The sequence below is a fragment of the Montipora foliosa genome, chromosome 6 (genome assembly GCF_036669935.1).
Source record: "Montipora foliosa isolate CH-2021 chromosome 6, ASM3666993v2, whole genome shotgun sequence".
NCBI lineage: Eukaryota > Metazoa > Cnidaria > Anthozoa > Scleractinia > Acroporidae > Montipora > Montipora foliosa.
This window is the reverse complement of record NC_090874.1, coordinates 35,032,469-35,046,724: the sequence shown is the minus strand read 5'-3', so window position 1 is coordinate 35,046,724 and position 14,256 is coordinate 35,032,469. Positions and strand designations below refer to the sequence as shown.

The 14,256-nt window shown below is 39.2% G+C and overlaps 2 protein-coding genes across 2 annotated transcripts in view; both read right to left on the bottom strand.

Annotated features, from left to right (window-relative positions):
• Positions 1 to 2,207: 2,207 nt before the first annotated feature.
• LOC138007214 (uncharacterized) lies at positions 2,208 to 8,439 on the bottom strand. The gene is made up of 5 exons (XM_068853996.1): positions 8,386 to 8,439; positions 8,139 to 8,250; positions 7,959 to 8,026; positions 3,873 to 3,989; positions 2,208 to 2,257 (listed from the first exon to the last, which is right to left on the bottom strand). Exons 1-5 carry the CDS (start codon positions 8,386 to 8,388, stop codon positions 2,237 to 2,239), a joined length of 321 nt encoding a protein of 106 aa, XP_068710097.1. The 5' UTR covers positions 8,389 to 8,439; the 3' UTR covers positions 2,208 to 2,236.
• A 3,805-nt stretch (positions 8,440 to 12,244) lies between these two features.
• LOC138007213 (cilia- and flagella-associated protein 90-like) overlaps positions 12,245 to 14,256 on the bottom strand; it is a 6,860-nt gene continuing 4,848 nt past the window's right edge. Inside the window, exons 3-5 of the mRNA XM_068853994.1 lie at positions 13,915 to 14,046; positions 13,380 to 13,496; positions 12,245 to 13,014 (exon numbers count right to left, since the gene is read on the bottom strand). Of these exons, the coding sequence (XP_068710095.1) occupies positions 12,859 to 13,014; positions 13,380 to 13,496; positions 13,915 to 14,046 (405 nt within the window). The 3' untranslated portion in view covers positions 12,245 to 12,858. The remainder of the gene's footprint in view (positions 13,015 to 13,379; positions 13,497 to 13,914; positions 14,047 to 14,256) is intronic.

Here is a 14,256-nt window from a genome sequence, read left to right as displayed (position 1 = left end):
TGTTTTGCTCTGGCCTTATCTCAGTTTGTGATGATCGAACTAGGATTCGACACGAGGCACAGCATCTGGAGGAATGGGTTGAAGCTGTTAGGTATTGCAAGAAATATTTTAAGGTTCCACCATGAGGGAGTTTTGTCCTTTGACAACACTGGATATGATTATGGGTCTTTCTACCAAGTCTAGGTGTGGAAGTTAGCATCCATCCCTCAGATGATTTGAAGTAATAATAATTTATTCTTATCAACATTCAACAGGAATGAGCTGTTAGCAATTTTTATGCATAACAAAAGGCTTCTCTTCAAAAGACGAAAATTTCTCTATTTCCAAACTACAAATGAATGTCACCTGAGGCCAGGTTTATCGAAATGTTTGAAAATGTTTTTGGCCTTTAAAGGAAATTTTTGAATATAGAGATTCACTCTTTATTTAATTCTGATCTTTTCAACATTATTTTTCAATAGAAAATTTAATGTTGATAACTAATAAATTGGCAAATTTTCCATCTTTCGAGAAACTTACATTGCCGTCCACAAATTGTGTCTGTAATGTAATGTTCTTTAGCCCAATTAAATGTGGATTGTGGATTGATAAGCAATTTATTATAAACAAAGATGATGACCAAAGATGAAAGCCATTTTCTAGGAAAGGCAAATAAATACTTTTGGGTTTTTTTCCTTACTTTCCAGTGAGAGATTGTTCTTTCCTTCAATAAAACAAGCATTTTCAAAGGTTCTCATCCCAACAGATTTCTCGCCCAGGAGATAAACCAGAGCCATGCAAGCTGTTTTCTGTAAGTTACTTAAACATGAACCCAAAGCTACTCATGTACCTATTTGCAGTCCTCTCAGCTGTCTACAAGAGTTAAAGCTGTACATGTACACCTTGGGCAGTCCTTTGTTTTTTTCTTTTTAATACCAAAATGGTCTCTTGAGCCCTGGTTACTGGAGGTAATTAATTTCCTCCCAGCTCCAAGAAAATGCTGCCCTGTGAAAAGCTCAAGACTCCCTTGCCAGAGTAGTCTTTTACCTTGCAATTTTTTTTTCTCACATCCAGGATAGTTGCCTGTCACCTTTCAGATTCAGAAAATCTATAACCTTCTCCTTTTATACCTCAGGGAGCAGTTGTTCAAAAGCCGATTAATGCTAATCCAGATTAAAAGTTAACCAAGGAGTTTATTTCTCTTCTCCCAAATGCTGTTCAATGCTGATATTCGGCAAAACTTTACACTTAGAGGAAGTCAATCTTGATAAACAAAAACAAGCAACAAAACATGAAACAAAAGTTTACGCTTTAAGTTAATCGGATTTCGAACAACCGGGCCCAAGTCAACACCTCATTTTGCAATGGCCTCTTTCCGGGACCCACTTGCATGCCTTGATAATTATCTTTTGTTTCCATTGGTCCTGGAACAAAAGCATTCCAACACTATGGCAAAAAAAAGTTGCGGGAGTTTTTAAAGTCTGCCTTTCTTTGACAGGCAATAAAAATCCAAAAGGCCTGTACCAGCAAGGAGGAATGAACGTTGGCTCACCATAGTGTGTTTTCACTTGACGTCAGAGCGGCCATGTTTGTGTACCCAACTGATCCTGCATTGTCATGCAATTTCTTGTTTCCGTGGAAAAACAAGGTTACTGATCATATGAGCAAAACAATCGACAAACTTGCAAAAAATAAGTGAAATAAATTCCTCGTGACACAGATGATGTGCAAAACTTGCATATTGCCTTATCAACAGAAATTTTTTTAAGGGTCAGGTGAATGGAGAACAAATTAAAGGCTATTAATTTTAGATTAAGCCTGTGTCAAACAGCACCTCTTCAGATTGTTTCAATATTGCTTGATGAAAGAATGAGAACAATGTATTTAACATCAGTTTTAAGGGAGTGAAATTTGTTACTTTATAACAAGTAAATGTCAGATTGCCTATTCTATCAACAATGATCATAAACTGTCAATAAAATATGCCATTTATTGATAAAACACTGATATCACATTAATTTTGTTGACGATGTATAAAGTTCCTGTTAAGATAATTTACATGTCCAGAAATGCACATAATTAGATGCACGCGGAGGTCAATAAGCCTTGCAAAGTGTCCCCTTGCTCATTATTATGTTTACCCTGTTGACCAACATAGACCCCACGTGTTTCACATAACCAGGGCAGAAGAAATCATCAATTGAAGGGAATTAAATAACACAAACACATTTGGGACAAAAAAGAAATTTTATTACAATTAGAACTGGATCATCTGCCCCTAAAAGAGAAAACAAATAATATAAGAATGCTTCTTAGCTGATTTACATCTTAGACTGTAATATTTCTCAAGTAAGTGTTAGTAACAATTCTAACTGGAATTACCCCCAAATCTCCTTTTGGATTTCAATAACATTTGTTAAGATCTGCTTTTCCCATATAGTCAGTTATCCACACTAAAATACCTTTGAATTAGTAGACAGCGTCCTTAAAAAAAGAAAGTCAAATATATATATTGCAAATGTTACAATCTCAGTGACCAAATTTGGAATCGTCTCCCAGGGAAGTACCGGTACGATTCCATATACCGTAAACGTCCATGTATAAGCCGCACCTTTTTTTCACAAAATTGAAGCCATAAATCAAGGGTGCGGCTTATCCATGGATACATCTCAGGGCTCGAAATTGCGACCAATACAGTCGCATTTGCGACTACATTTTTCCCTTTGCGACTAAAATATCTGGTGAAGTCGCAATTTTGCGACTTCTTGACACCTTCGCTCTCTTGAAACAAAAGGGTTAGCAGTTGCCACTTTGCTGCTAATTTTGCTAAAATAAATAACAATAATAAACAAAATTATTTGTTTTCTCGCTGTGAATTTTCTCTGAAGATAGCGTAATTGTAGAGTAATTTAGCTGCGATATTACAGTGTACGTGCACAGCTCCATTCCTTCGATCATTCGCCATTTTCAGCAGTTTCTTTACACACAAGTATTGCGGGCTCATATTTTTTTTGCTAAACCCACAATGCAGTGCAGCGATTTTGCGACTAAAATTTGCGAAATTGCAACTAAATTTTCGTATCTTATCGCAAAATGCGAGTGGATTTTTTCGTTAATTTCGAGCCCTGCATCTGTGTTTGGAGTTTTAAAAAACCTAATTAATATTCATACAACTTCTTAAGATCTAAAGAAACATAGAAACTGAGAGCATGTTGCTGTTGTTTATTGACTTTTTAATGAGTGGTGGCCCCTAAAGGAGCTGTTTGCGTCTTCGAGTGTTTATAGGCGAATCTTGCTCTCCAAGAGTTCTTTCAAGCGATTAATTTTTGCTTTACTCGAACAAGTAAACACCAACCTACAAGGAATCTCCATTCCTCTGAACAGATGTTTGCAGTGACGTTTTTGGCCAGTCACTTCCACGCATATCTTTCTTCCACGTGCGATAAAATACCACAAAATTCGCCGTAAATGGCTGACTGTTTCGTTGTCCTTGACCACCTTCTCGGCAAATTTGTTGACTGCATTATCAAGCTCCTGTTCTGCATGAATTTTTTCGCCTATTGCCAGTACATCTTTATAGATGTGGTCATGATACCCAGGCCCTGGCCCAGACTCCTCCCCACATTTAAAGCTTGGCTACTAAGCACTCGTTTGTTTTGTTTCAATATCAAAGGAATTTGAACTTTATGGTGAAACCTTGATTGTTTGTTCTTGTTGGTTTATAGCAATAGAACGTTACTGGAACTTCAAACTTTATTGTATTACATTTTTTTCCAAAATCTGCACTTCTAAATTCGGGGTGCGGCTTATCTACGGATGCGGCTTATACATGGACGTTTACGGTATGTTTGCAGCTAAACTCCCATCCATACACTAAAGCACTATGATGTTACCTTTCTCTTCTTGTCTCCACCCAGCTCAAAATGCTTGCATCTTTTGAGAGCAACTTGTTTCCTGTATTTGCAATCTGTGCATTCCAGACGAAGGACAATTTTCTTTGTTGTTTTTGCCTAACCATAAAAAAGAGGGATGAGAATCTGTGAATAAAAGTCAGCATTTGCTGTTTTCGCAAATCCCACAATACAGCTCATTTTGGGGGGTTATTTGCATTCAAACAATGGATATCCAGTTCACTGAAGCATGATACATTCTTAAGAGTAAAGAACCCCTCAAAATATATTGCATTATGGGATGGGCAAAATAGTTTATAGATGAGAAGCTAGCCAGTGATCAATCGAAGTGCTCAAGTGCAGTCTGACATTCAATTAAATTGAAATACACTGTACCAGTTTAGAAAAGATTAAACATGTTAGATGAAGTCCACCATTGCCATGAGTATACACCAAATTACAAAGTGACATTAATTGTTAAACAGCTAACCAACTTAGAAAACTCCACAAGTTCAACTGTAATCTTTCACCCATTCACCCTTGGGAGTGAGACTTACTGTGGATTTACCGTGCTTTGCTCTATTGTGAAGCATGCATGAAAGTGACAAGAGCACAAATGTAGAAAGCTAATATTAGTAATCTACAGGCACAGTGTTACTGCTATATACCGTTCCACTCCAAATACAATCCTGAAAGGAGGGGCTAGCTGGCTATGTGGCTACACCGCTACGCTTCCAGTCAAAACCTGGTAAGTGTCAATATTGTACTAGGGTTTGAGCTAGGCCGCACCACTGCCAATCCCGCACTGATATTGTCCCTTGAAGAAACAACCAAGGGGACAATTTGTCCCCTTCAAAATCTGGGGGAAAGCTCAGAAGGAAGCACACAAGAAGAAATACAGTTCAGTACAAGAATTACAAGCTGAAACACAGACTGGGGGGGGGGGGGGGGATGTTATCGTGCATTTTAATACTTTTCAGTCACGCTCTACTGGACATGTACCGGTAGGTCTCATGCTCAACAAAGCGTGACACATCTGGGAATTGTCACAGTGAAAATGTATTCGTACGATAGATAGCTTTGTCGCTTTAAATGGAAGCCAGATTGAATCAGAGGTAAAAAAATAACAGTGTATTAATGAGGAAAGAAACAGATGAGGCTAAAAGGAAACCAACAAAATCACGATCTTTCTAGAAAACTTGGTTCCGAGATTACACTTGGTTGCGCTATGAGAAGAAGGCGATGCTCTGCTATTTTTGTCTGAAATCTAAAAAAAAAAACCCTTTTTGCATCTGGAGTACATGGATAAAGCATAGTCATTGATTCTTGGTTGAAATATGAACAGAAAAAAAGTTTTGACACCTTTTCCTTAACTTTTCTGGTTGTATTAATTCTTTTAATTACAAGTCACAGGTATAAATAAAATATGCTTTTGTTGGCTTGCCTGTTTCTATGTTTGAACGTAAGAAAACTGAAAAAAAAATTGACTGTCTCACTAAAAATGAAAATGTCCCCCACAATTTTAGCCAAGGGGACAAACTGTCCCCCCAGTGATCAAATCCTAGCTCAAACCCTGTTGTACTGTCAGTGTATGCAGAAACTGCACTTTGAAATTTCATCGAGTCAACTGAATTTAAGAGTATGTCAGGTTGCTGTGCCAGCAACGTTGCACGTATCAAGCCTGCAAATAAGCGCCGATCATTGGACATTTGTCCAGTAATTTTGAGGTTTTGACTGGCAAACGAGCAGTCTGACTGGACACGCTAGATGAGGTCTTCTGTTACAATGCAAGATTTTAAAAGACTATTTTCACTCAAGAAAGCCAAATGCAAAGGTGGCCTTTTAATGTATCACTGTAATGCATAACAGCTAAGTTTCATTTGATTTGTTTTCATTTGAAGCTTGCATTTCACATCATTTTGCGGCAAGGCTTTGCTGAAAATGTGGACAATCCAGTCCATATTCGTGCAATTTGGATTTCAAAGTTCATGTGAGGTGTTTGACTTAAATTACATCACACTACAATGTACCATATTTACCCATGTATAATTCGCACTTTCTTTCCACTACTGTGGAATCAACAAGAGTACAGTTCAACAAATGCATGTTGTTTGTATTTTCATCGGACTGATAGGATTTTATGACCAGTTTTCAGGGACTCGAATTACATTCCTCCCTGCAACTTCAACAACTTAATTAGAAAAGTTAACATTATTGCGTTTGCACAAACAAAAGCTGAAAAATTTCAGGATTTGTACAAATGTACTTTGTTCGACAAGAATGACAAAAAAAGGAAGCAACAAATCAGACTTTGCTTTTTTGTGCTTTAAAATGGAAGTTGATTTTTGCAAGCATCTGGCTTTGTTTTTCCAAAAATTGCAGTTTATGAAATATATGCCAACTGCCAGAGACACTGAAGACTCGCTGAGCTCCACACTTTAAAATCGCATTTTAATTAATGTGCAGAATTCCACAATGATCATCACAGTCACGCAACATTCTCATTTGCTTGTTTGCTCATGTTGCGCGGGAACTTGTCAGCCAATTCTATTCGGATGTTAAGGGATCAAATCCAATTTTACGATTTAAAACACAGCAACATTGAGAACAATTTTGCGAAAACATGCAAATGAGAACGTTGTGTGACGACCATCGTGGAACTGTGGCTATCTTTTGTTTTAATCGTTTTAATTGTGGTTTTCAAATGTGGAGCTCAGCTCAGCAAGTCTTCAGTGTCTCTAGGAGATGGCGTATATATTCCCCCAAAAACTCCAATCTCAGTTGGAAATTCTCTTAATTTTGAAAAACAAACAAGGCCCTGGCCCAGGGCAATTTATAAAGTGGTCTGCCACATGTCAGGTCAAACCTTGTCCCTGGCCTGACATATGACAGGCTTGTATCGAAAAATTATTTGCCGGCTTAATGTACTGTGTGGTTCCAAAAAATATCCATTCCCCCCCCCCCCCCCCCCCCACCCCCCTTCCTGCACGACTGCATCTCGGGTTTGTATAACTGTCTCGAATTCTCCCAACTTCCCCTTGTGTTATAATGAGGCTATGGAAACACAAAAAACGTCCTCTACTCCTTAATTGGACTCTAGTTCATGTCAAACGAACAGATAGCTTGCTTTCCCATGGACAAATGGAGATTTGACAAAACTGACCTCACTGTTTTGTTGCTCTGTCAAAGGTCATAGTTTCGTTTGAATTGCAAATCAAAGACAAATTTTTCATTGCCAAGAGTTAATAATAATTATTATACATGGGGTGTCCGCTTAAGAGAGAGCGAAAAAAAAAGAAAAATCCAATTTAAATTATCAAAAGTGCCAGCATCCGATTACAAGAGTGTCCCCTTACAGGAATGTGTGAATACAGAGATTGACTGGAGAGTAAAATAGGGAATTGAAAAAAGTGTCTGTAAGTAGGGCTGTCTGCTTACGAGAGTGTCCATTAGAGTGTGACTATAATCGAGTGTTACTGTGGTCTTCTGCGTTGTCATTATTAGGGGTTGTGTTTGCTCGGGCGCAAACAGTTGTATAATAAGCGGAGGAATCGGAGAATGAAAATCAGTGACAAGTCATTAGGAAAATACTATTAATTAGAATACACTAGACAATACTTTAGGCTTTGATTTAACAAAAAAAAACTCAAAAGTCCGGAAAAGGGAACTGTCCTCTCTTTCCTCTCTTTCACACACAGAAAAACGCACTGGAACCTTTTAAAGGAACTTTATTTAAGTGTCTAATCTTCTAGCGCCGTAGAGCACTAATCGGGGACAACGTAAATTGAAATTAACAAGTTAACGCAAATCAAATCAAATTTTGGTTTTTGAGGAGAGGGGAAACCGGAGTACCCGGAGAAAACCTCTCGGTGCAGAGTAGAGAACCAACAAACTCAACCCACATATGACGCTGGATCTGGGAATCGAACCCAGACCACATTGGTGGGAGGCGAGTGCTCTCACCACTGCGCCATCCCTGCCATCTCTCAAAAATAATAAAGTACAGGTGTAAACGTAAACGCTTGTCGATTCCTTATTCATAAGGTAAATGTGGGTTACATGAAGCTATACATTAGCGTTGCCTTTCACCTTTTTGCGAAAAACGGGCTTCGTCTGACCTCCGTAACCGGACTGTTTACGATCGTAGCGGCGTTTCCCTGAACAAAACAAGAAAATAACTATGAGTGGACTACATTTCTCCTGTCGAAATATTCCAAAAAAATCTTCCACAAACTCAGCTCCTAAAAGGGACTAATTTCCCACACTTACCCTGGGCGTAAAGACTGGCCTTTCCCGTTTTATACTGAGTGACTCTATGTAGTGTGTGTTTCCGGCATTTCTTGGCCTTGCAATAAGTGCGGCGCTGTTTTGGTACGTTAACCTAAATGGACGAAGCAGATATTACCATCGAATACATCTGCAAGGAGTAAAATTTGTTTGACAGCTTTAAAAAGAAACTTGAACCATAGAAAGCTGAGGATTAAAGAGGATTGCGAATGACTGAATGTTCTCTAACCATTTTTGCTCGCACGACCGATAGGAAAAGGTCTGGTTGGTGTCCAGTATTCCATGTAGTAAATTACCAAACGGTTAACTAAAAACGAGGCTCATCCCAGTCTTTCGAGAAATCTTTTGTGGTCGGGCGCAAACACTTGGCGCAAACCACTGACCCTCTCCTGACGCCCCTCTGAAACCCTTACTGACTAAATTCACGAGAAATAAAAATTACGATTTAAAAAATACACAGTGGCTGACTTGTGAGTAAAGAGGACACTACACTCACCTTAAAATTTCAAAAATGGCGGCAGAACTGTAGTTCTGGTTATAAAAAAAAAAACAAGTAGTTGACAACTTGACACACCATAACACCACTCTGGTGCGGCCAATACATCACGGATGCGCACAACTATTACACTCAGTCAATTGGCTGCCATGGACAGCTGTTTCATCCTGTTCTGCGCATAAAAGCGTAGGCCTTATTCGCATTCATGGTTAAAAGGATTTATGGTCAAATTTCACGGCTCAGTTCTGTTTTCTTTGTCACATGTCGCGAAGGAGATTTCTAAACGAAACAATGTTTAAATTTAATCATAAAGACTCGTAGCCATGTTTGAATATTGATATATCGAACGTGGCCAAAAACATTTCGAGCGGGAAAGTTCGCTAGAAAGAAGAATAGCCATTTTTAGAGCACAGCAGTAAAGAGCAAAACGGAAAACTTTGTAGACTCTCGCAAAAAAAGGCGAGTGATAGCCTTGCTGATGCGAAAGTGTCATTTCAGTCCGAGAGTGAAAGTGAACCGCGCTGTCGGGGAGACGAGTTGTCGAGGGGTCAAGCCCGGTTTGCTTCCTCTTTTCTCCTAAACGAGGTTGGTGACCTATCTTTTTTTTGGCATAATTTTATTCTCTTACCCCTCCTCTTTGTGCTTAAAAAAAAAAATTTTACAGGGAAAAAAGTATTCGTAGCCATCACTCGTGGACACAAAATTGTCTCCATGAGATCACGTACCCGAGGAATATTTGTGGTCAGTGCCTTTTCATGACGTGTGCCTGTGCCATAAAACAAACATTAAATTATTCCTTTTGAACAATACAATACACCTGTTTTGTTATTTCAAGAATTACGTCAAAGCTGTGCTTCATATTCCTGCGAAACGTAGCGTGAACTGATGGAACAAACTTGTCCTTGATAGATGAAGTCGCAATGATTAAATGAGTAACTTGAGCAAGTTATATCTCCCAAACGAGCTTGGTGACCTATTTTTTCAATTGCACATTTCGAGTCACCATAATGTAGGGAACAATCGAGAAAAGTTTAAAGAAAATCTTATCACAACTTCTATTAGTAAGGAATCACCTTAAACAATTTTTTTTTGACTGGTCCCTTGCCTAGCTACAAGAGACAACTGCCTTAATTAAATCGGTAGCCCATAACTAGGAGTGAACAACAGCCCTTTATTCCTGTCACCACGTTTCAAGTTTTGGGTTGACTCCCACAGGAGACCGATGACTTTTCACAAGAAACTAACTTGACGTCATAGTATCACCGAACTGGAACTGTCTTTGTTTTTTGCGTAAAAGGTAGTCTAAAAATAGATCGGTCCGTGAGAGTTGTTCGCTACTTTTCATGAGCGCCTGCTTAAATGGTCCAGATAAGTTTGAGGATCACTTCTCTCTTACGTCTAAAGATTCTTCTTCTTGACAAAATGAAGGGTGGTCCAGAGGGAAAGTCCATGGACCGGGTTTACACGGGTGGTCCATCAACTTGGGGTCCATGTTTTGTATACGTCCGCGTTTCCAGGCTATGAATAATGTAAATTGAAATCTGATGGGAGCATCTGGCGTTTAATAGATCAGAGGTAAACTTTGGTTGTGGAAACGTACCTCGGTAGAAAGTGCAAAAGCTGCAATCAGGGATCAGACCCTCATTCCCTCTCGAAACCCGAGGTATATGTTTAGTAAAGGAAGACACTTTTATATAGTCTTTTCGCTTCAAATTCCATATCCTATACGAGGTTGAACTCACAAAATCCCGGTTTACACTACAGAAAATTTTTGGCACGGCTCGGGTGAAATTGGCACAGGTTTAAAAAAAAAAAGGGTTCGGCTCGGATAAAATTTGCAGTGTAAACAACCTGTCCGTACCAAATTTCATCCGTGCCGAACCAAAATTTTTACCCGTGCTGGGACCTTCGGCGAGGTAGTCCGAGCACGGGTGAAAATGGTACGAGTGCTGAGAAAAGCGGCACGGTTCGGATAGAACAAGTGGTGTAAACACTTTAACAGGCCAAGTTTGAGCCTTAATTCATATAGGCTAGCGGTTTTTTTTGCGTACGTTTCAAGATGGCGGCTCATTCCCCACCAAAATCACGCGAACGTTCTTGATTATAGTTGAACTGCGCATGTCTCCAACAGCAGTTACGTGGGCCCAAAATCACACGAGCCGTGCCAAACATTTTCTGTAATGTAAGCCGGGCTAAAATGACAAATGATTTCTCACTTGGCTTTATAGAACCGTGCACCGGTTTCACAAAGTCTATCGGCTTAACTTCCAAACGGTTACGAATTGCGCATTAAGCCATCAAGAATGAGTTGTTAGTTGTCCATTATCCATTTTATGGCTATGAATTGGATGCTATATATTCCATCTCCATTCTTTTGTTTGTCATGTGAAGATGCTGACATTAGACGTAATGCTTCTTCTTCTTCTTCGAACAAAAATGACACTGAGAAGCGTAGTGAATGCAAAGAAGAGATTGTTCATGATCAGGAGGCAAACATTTTCTCGATGGGCCTTCAACATGTGATATAATATCAGGCAGCCCCATTGAGCCAACTAATCACGAGCCGATGAAACTGAGATATATTAGAGGGAGGTAATGGCTATTATGGACTGCTGTCATGACTCGTGATCGGGCACTTTCTTACCCGTGAAATGTGAAATAGCTAGTTTTCCTCGTTAATCTTAATTTTCACAATTCGTGAAGCGTGATTTTGCAATCAGTTTTCCGTGAAACGAGAAATAACTGTTTTACTCTCTGTAAACAGTGATTTTCCCAGTGTACGGTAATTCCTGAATTGTGAAAGGAGCGTTTTATTTTCCGTAAAACGCGATCTCCACCTTACCACCATCATATGACAAATGGTGTGACGTGGCTAAACCAAGGGAGCAAATTATGTGTTGACGTTACCCTCAGTTCACAACACTAAGTGATCTCAAGCATCTCTAGGCTTTGCTTGGGATTTGGTTTGAAAGCCATGCGATACAATTTCGGGACGAAAATCAACCAGGGGTTCTACTCCCGAAACCCGGATTTTTCAGTTGCAATTAGTCAGCATATATCCAATATCTGTTTGATCAAAGTCCTGAATATGCCGTTTGAAGGTGCAGTTCTAGGAAGGTGCTCGATGATGATTCACACCCTTATATATTAAACTTTTTGATTTACATATTTCAATTAAATTTAATTGGATGTCAGAATCTGTTTTGTATAGCGTGTTTTCACTCACGTGATCAGTAACTTTGTTTTATCACCAAAGCAAAGGAAAACGTTTGCATGATAATAGAGCTCAATTCCCAGAGAATTCGTTGGGTACACAACATGGCCGCCGTTCTACTGTTTTGGTAAACCAACATGGCCGCCGTGACGTCACGTAAAAAACTCTATATGTACGCCAATCTCGTTCCCAGAGTCTTCGTTCCCCTTGACCAGCGGGCCGACCCGCTGGTCAAGGGGAACGAAGACTCTGGGAACGAGATTGTATGTACGCATGTCCAAAGCTTTGTAACTTTGATTATTGGCGAAATAAATAATTAACGAGAAAAAGGCTTCAAGGATTATAAAACAAAGGAAGTGAAGTAAAATGCACTTGATACAAGTTTCATGATTAAAAATTTAATAGACTACACTAATTTTTAATATTTCTATAATACATATGCGGCGACAGATACGAAGCGACCAGATACCACATGGGCTAGTCATGTATAAGCTTTAGTGAGTACAACGAATGGGAAACTTAATGTAAAATCGATATGTTGACAAAAAATACTAGTAAAATTTCAAAGAAGAGATCTTAACCAGCGACACATGACGTTATCTGAGACGACCAAGCTCAAACAGGAACGCCAATTTAATGGCGAGAAAAATTGAATAAGGATATTGAGATAATGTAGAATGAATTAGCAACATGATACCGTTATAATGATTCTATTCAAAAAATAATAGCAATTGGCGGTGCAGAAATAAGTTAGGCGGAGGTAAGACAAAGGCCTTTCCTTTAAATTCCAAATATGGCGGACCCAAACACGAATCAAACAGAAGCGCTCGGCCAGCATTTGTTGCTGTACGTTTGAAAACACAGCTGCTTTCGATCCCAGACGACTGTTGCATGGCACTGAGTGGTTCGTCCACGTTTTGTACGTTTATTCGCACACCCCAGGGTATCTTTCTCCATCATATTCTACCTATATGGACAATTACTGCACAGCATTAGTTTGTATTCCCTATGTTTGTCCCTCCTAGTCTGAGGAAGTCTTTCTTGCATATTTCCACTCTGACGTGTTTCCGGTCTGTGAACTCCAGCGGCGTGAGCCGTGGATGGCCATACTGCGACGAGGATAAAGAGGGAACTGAGACTCTAACCTCCTGTAGAGAAAAAAGAGAAAAGATTACACGCTTATGTCTGGTCTTAAGAGAAACAGTTTTGCCCAGGTGTCTCCATTAGGATTTAGAATGGTCACTCTTGCAATCCTGCCGAAACTTTTTTGAAAAACTCCTAAAAAGCTTGGTTCTCAAATGCCGCGACATGGACCTTGGAAATCGTACACTCCTATCGCCTGCTGACACAAATCACATCTGAGTGAAAAAGTATTTTTTTGTAACTAAGACGCACTTTCCACGCGTAGCACAATAAAAAATCCCCATAAAGGAGTTTCCAGGACTTGCTGTCATATGAACAGGTTTCCTAAGAAACGAGGAAGCAAAGTGAATCACTGTTAAAATATGCTTACTTCACTATTTACTTGAAGACCTCGAGATTTGGCGTGTTCTCTGTCATCTCGATGAAGTTTTTGATTGTATCCTTCGACAACATGATTTATTCGATCGTATGTGGATGGCTTTGAATGCTGCAAGAGAAAAAGATGAGCAAAAACAAGCTATAATTAGACTTTAATAACACACTTCTTTCCTAAATTTCCTAAACTTAGCTTTTACCACCTAAATTCAAAAAGCCCACGAGAAAAAGAAAAGTACTCCGAACCGGTGGAAGAAAAGAACGCAAGTGAGATAACACCAACAAAATGTTATGAAGCGTCTTTTTGGATAAAAAGCATTTACGGCAGCTTCGTGCGAACAGCTGGAACTCAATTTTGATAAACGGAATTGCACTTCTGATGTACTTACGTTTCTTTAGAGCACTCTAATTGTTTATTATTCTTAAAATGAGCTAAATAAAGATATGATTTGGTTTAAGACAACACACACTGCAACAAAAAACACAGCAGGGGAAGAGTATGATCAAGTTACAAGTTATGAGACAAATACCATAGTTTTTGCCAGAAAGTAGCTGGTATCTTGAGTAAGATCTAATGATTTTGGTCTTTCCACTTTCCATGTATCAGCAACATTTTGTCCACCATTTGTTACAAGGTGATTCTTTCTGATGGCATCTTCACGCTGGTGAATAGGATTAAAAAACGCAAAATAGACTCGTCTGAAAATTAAAGTAACCGTTTCGTTCGTATCCTCGCGGTTCGCGCGTTGGTAGTACGTGGCATTCTCCCAAGCATGATTTATTTATTGTACTTTTCGATGAAATCGGCACATTGTTTGCAAGGAAAGAGATGATGCCTTCGAATAAACTTACAAGAAAAAGGAGAAGAGAAA

What these genes read in the sequence shown, in the direction of transcription:
- LOC138007214 (XM_068853996.1), bottom strand. An exon ending in GGCCAGTCTTTACGCCCAGG is followed by an intron (nt 8,027 to 8,138) that starts GTAAGTGTGGGA and finishes TGTTTTGTTCAG; the next exon opens with GGAAACGCCGCTACGATCGT. An exon ending in GTGGAGACAAGAAGAGAAAG is followed by an intron (nt 2,258 to 3,872) that starts GTAACATCATAG and finishes TTTCTCTTTTAG; the next exon opens with GGGCAGATGATCCAGTTCTA.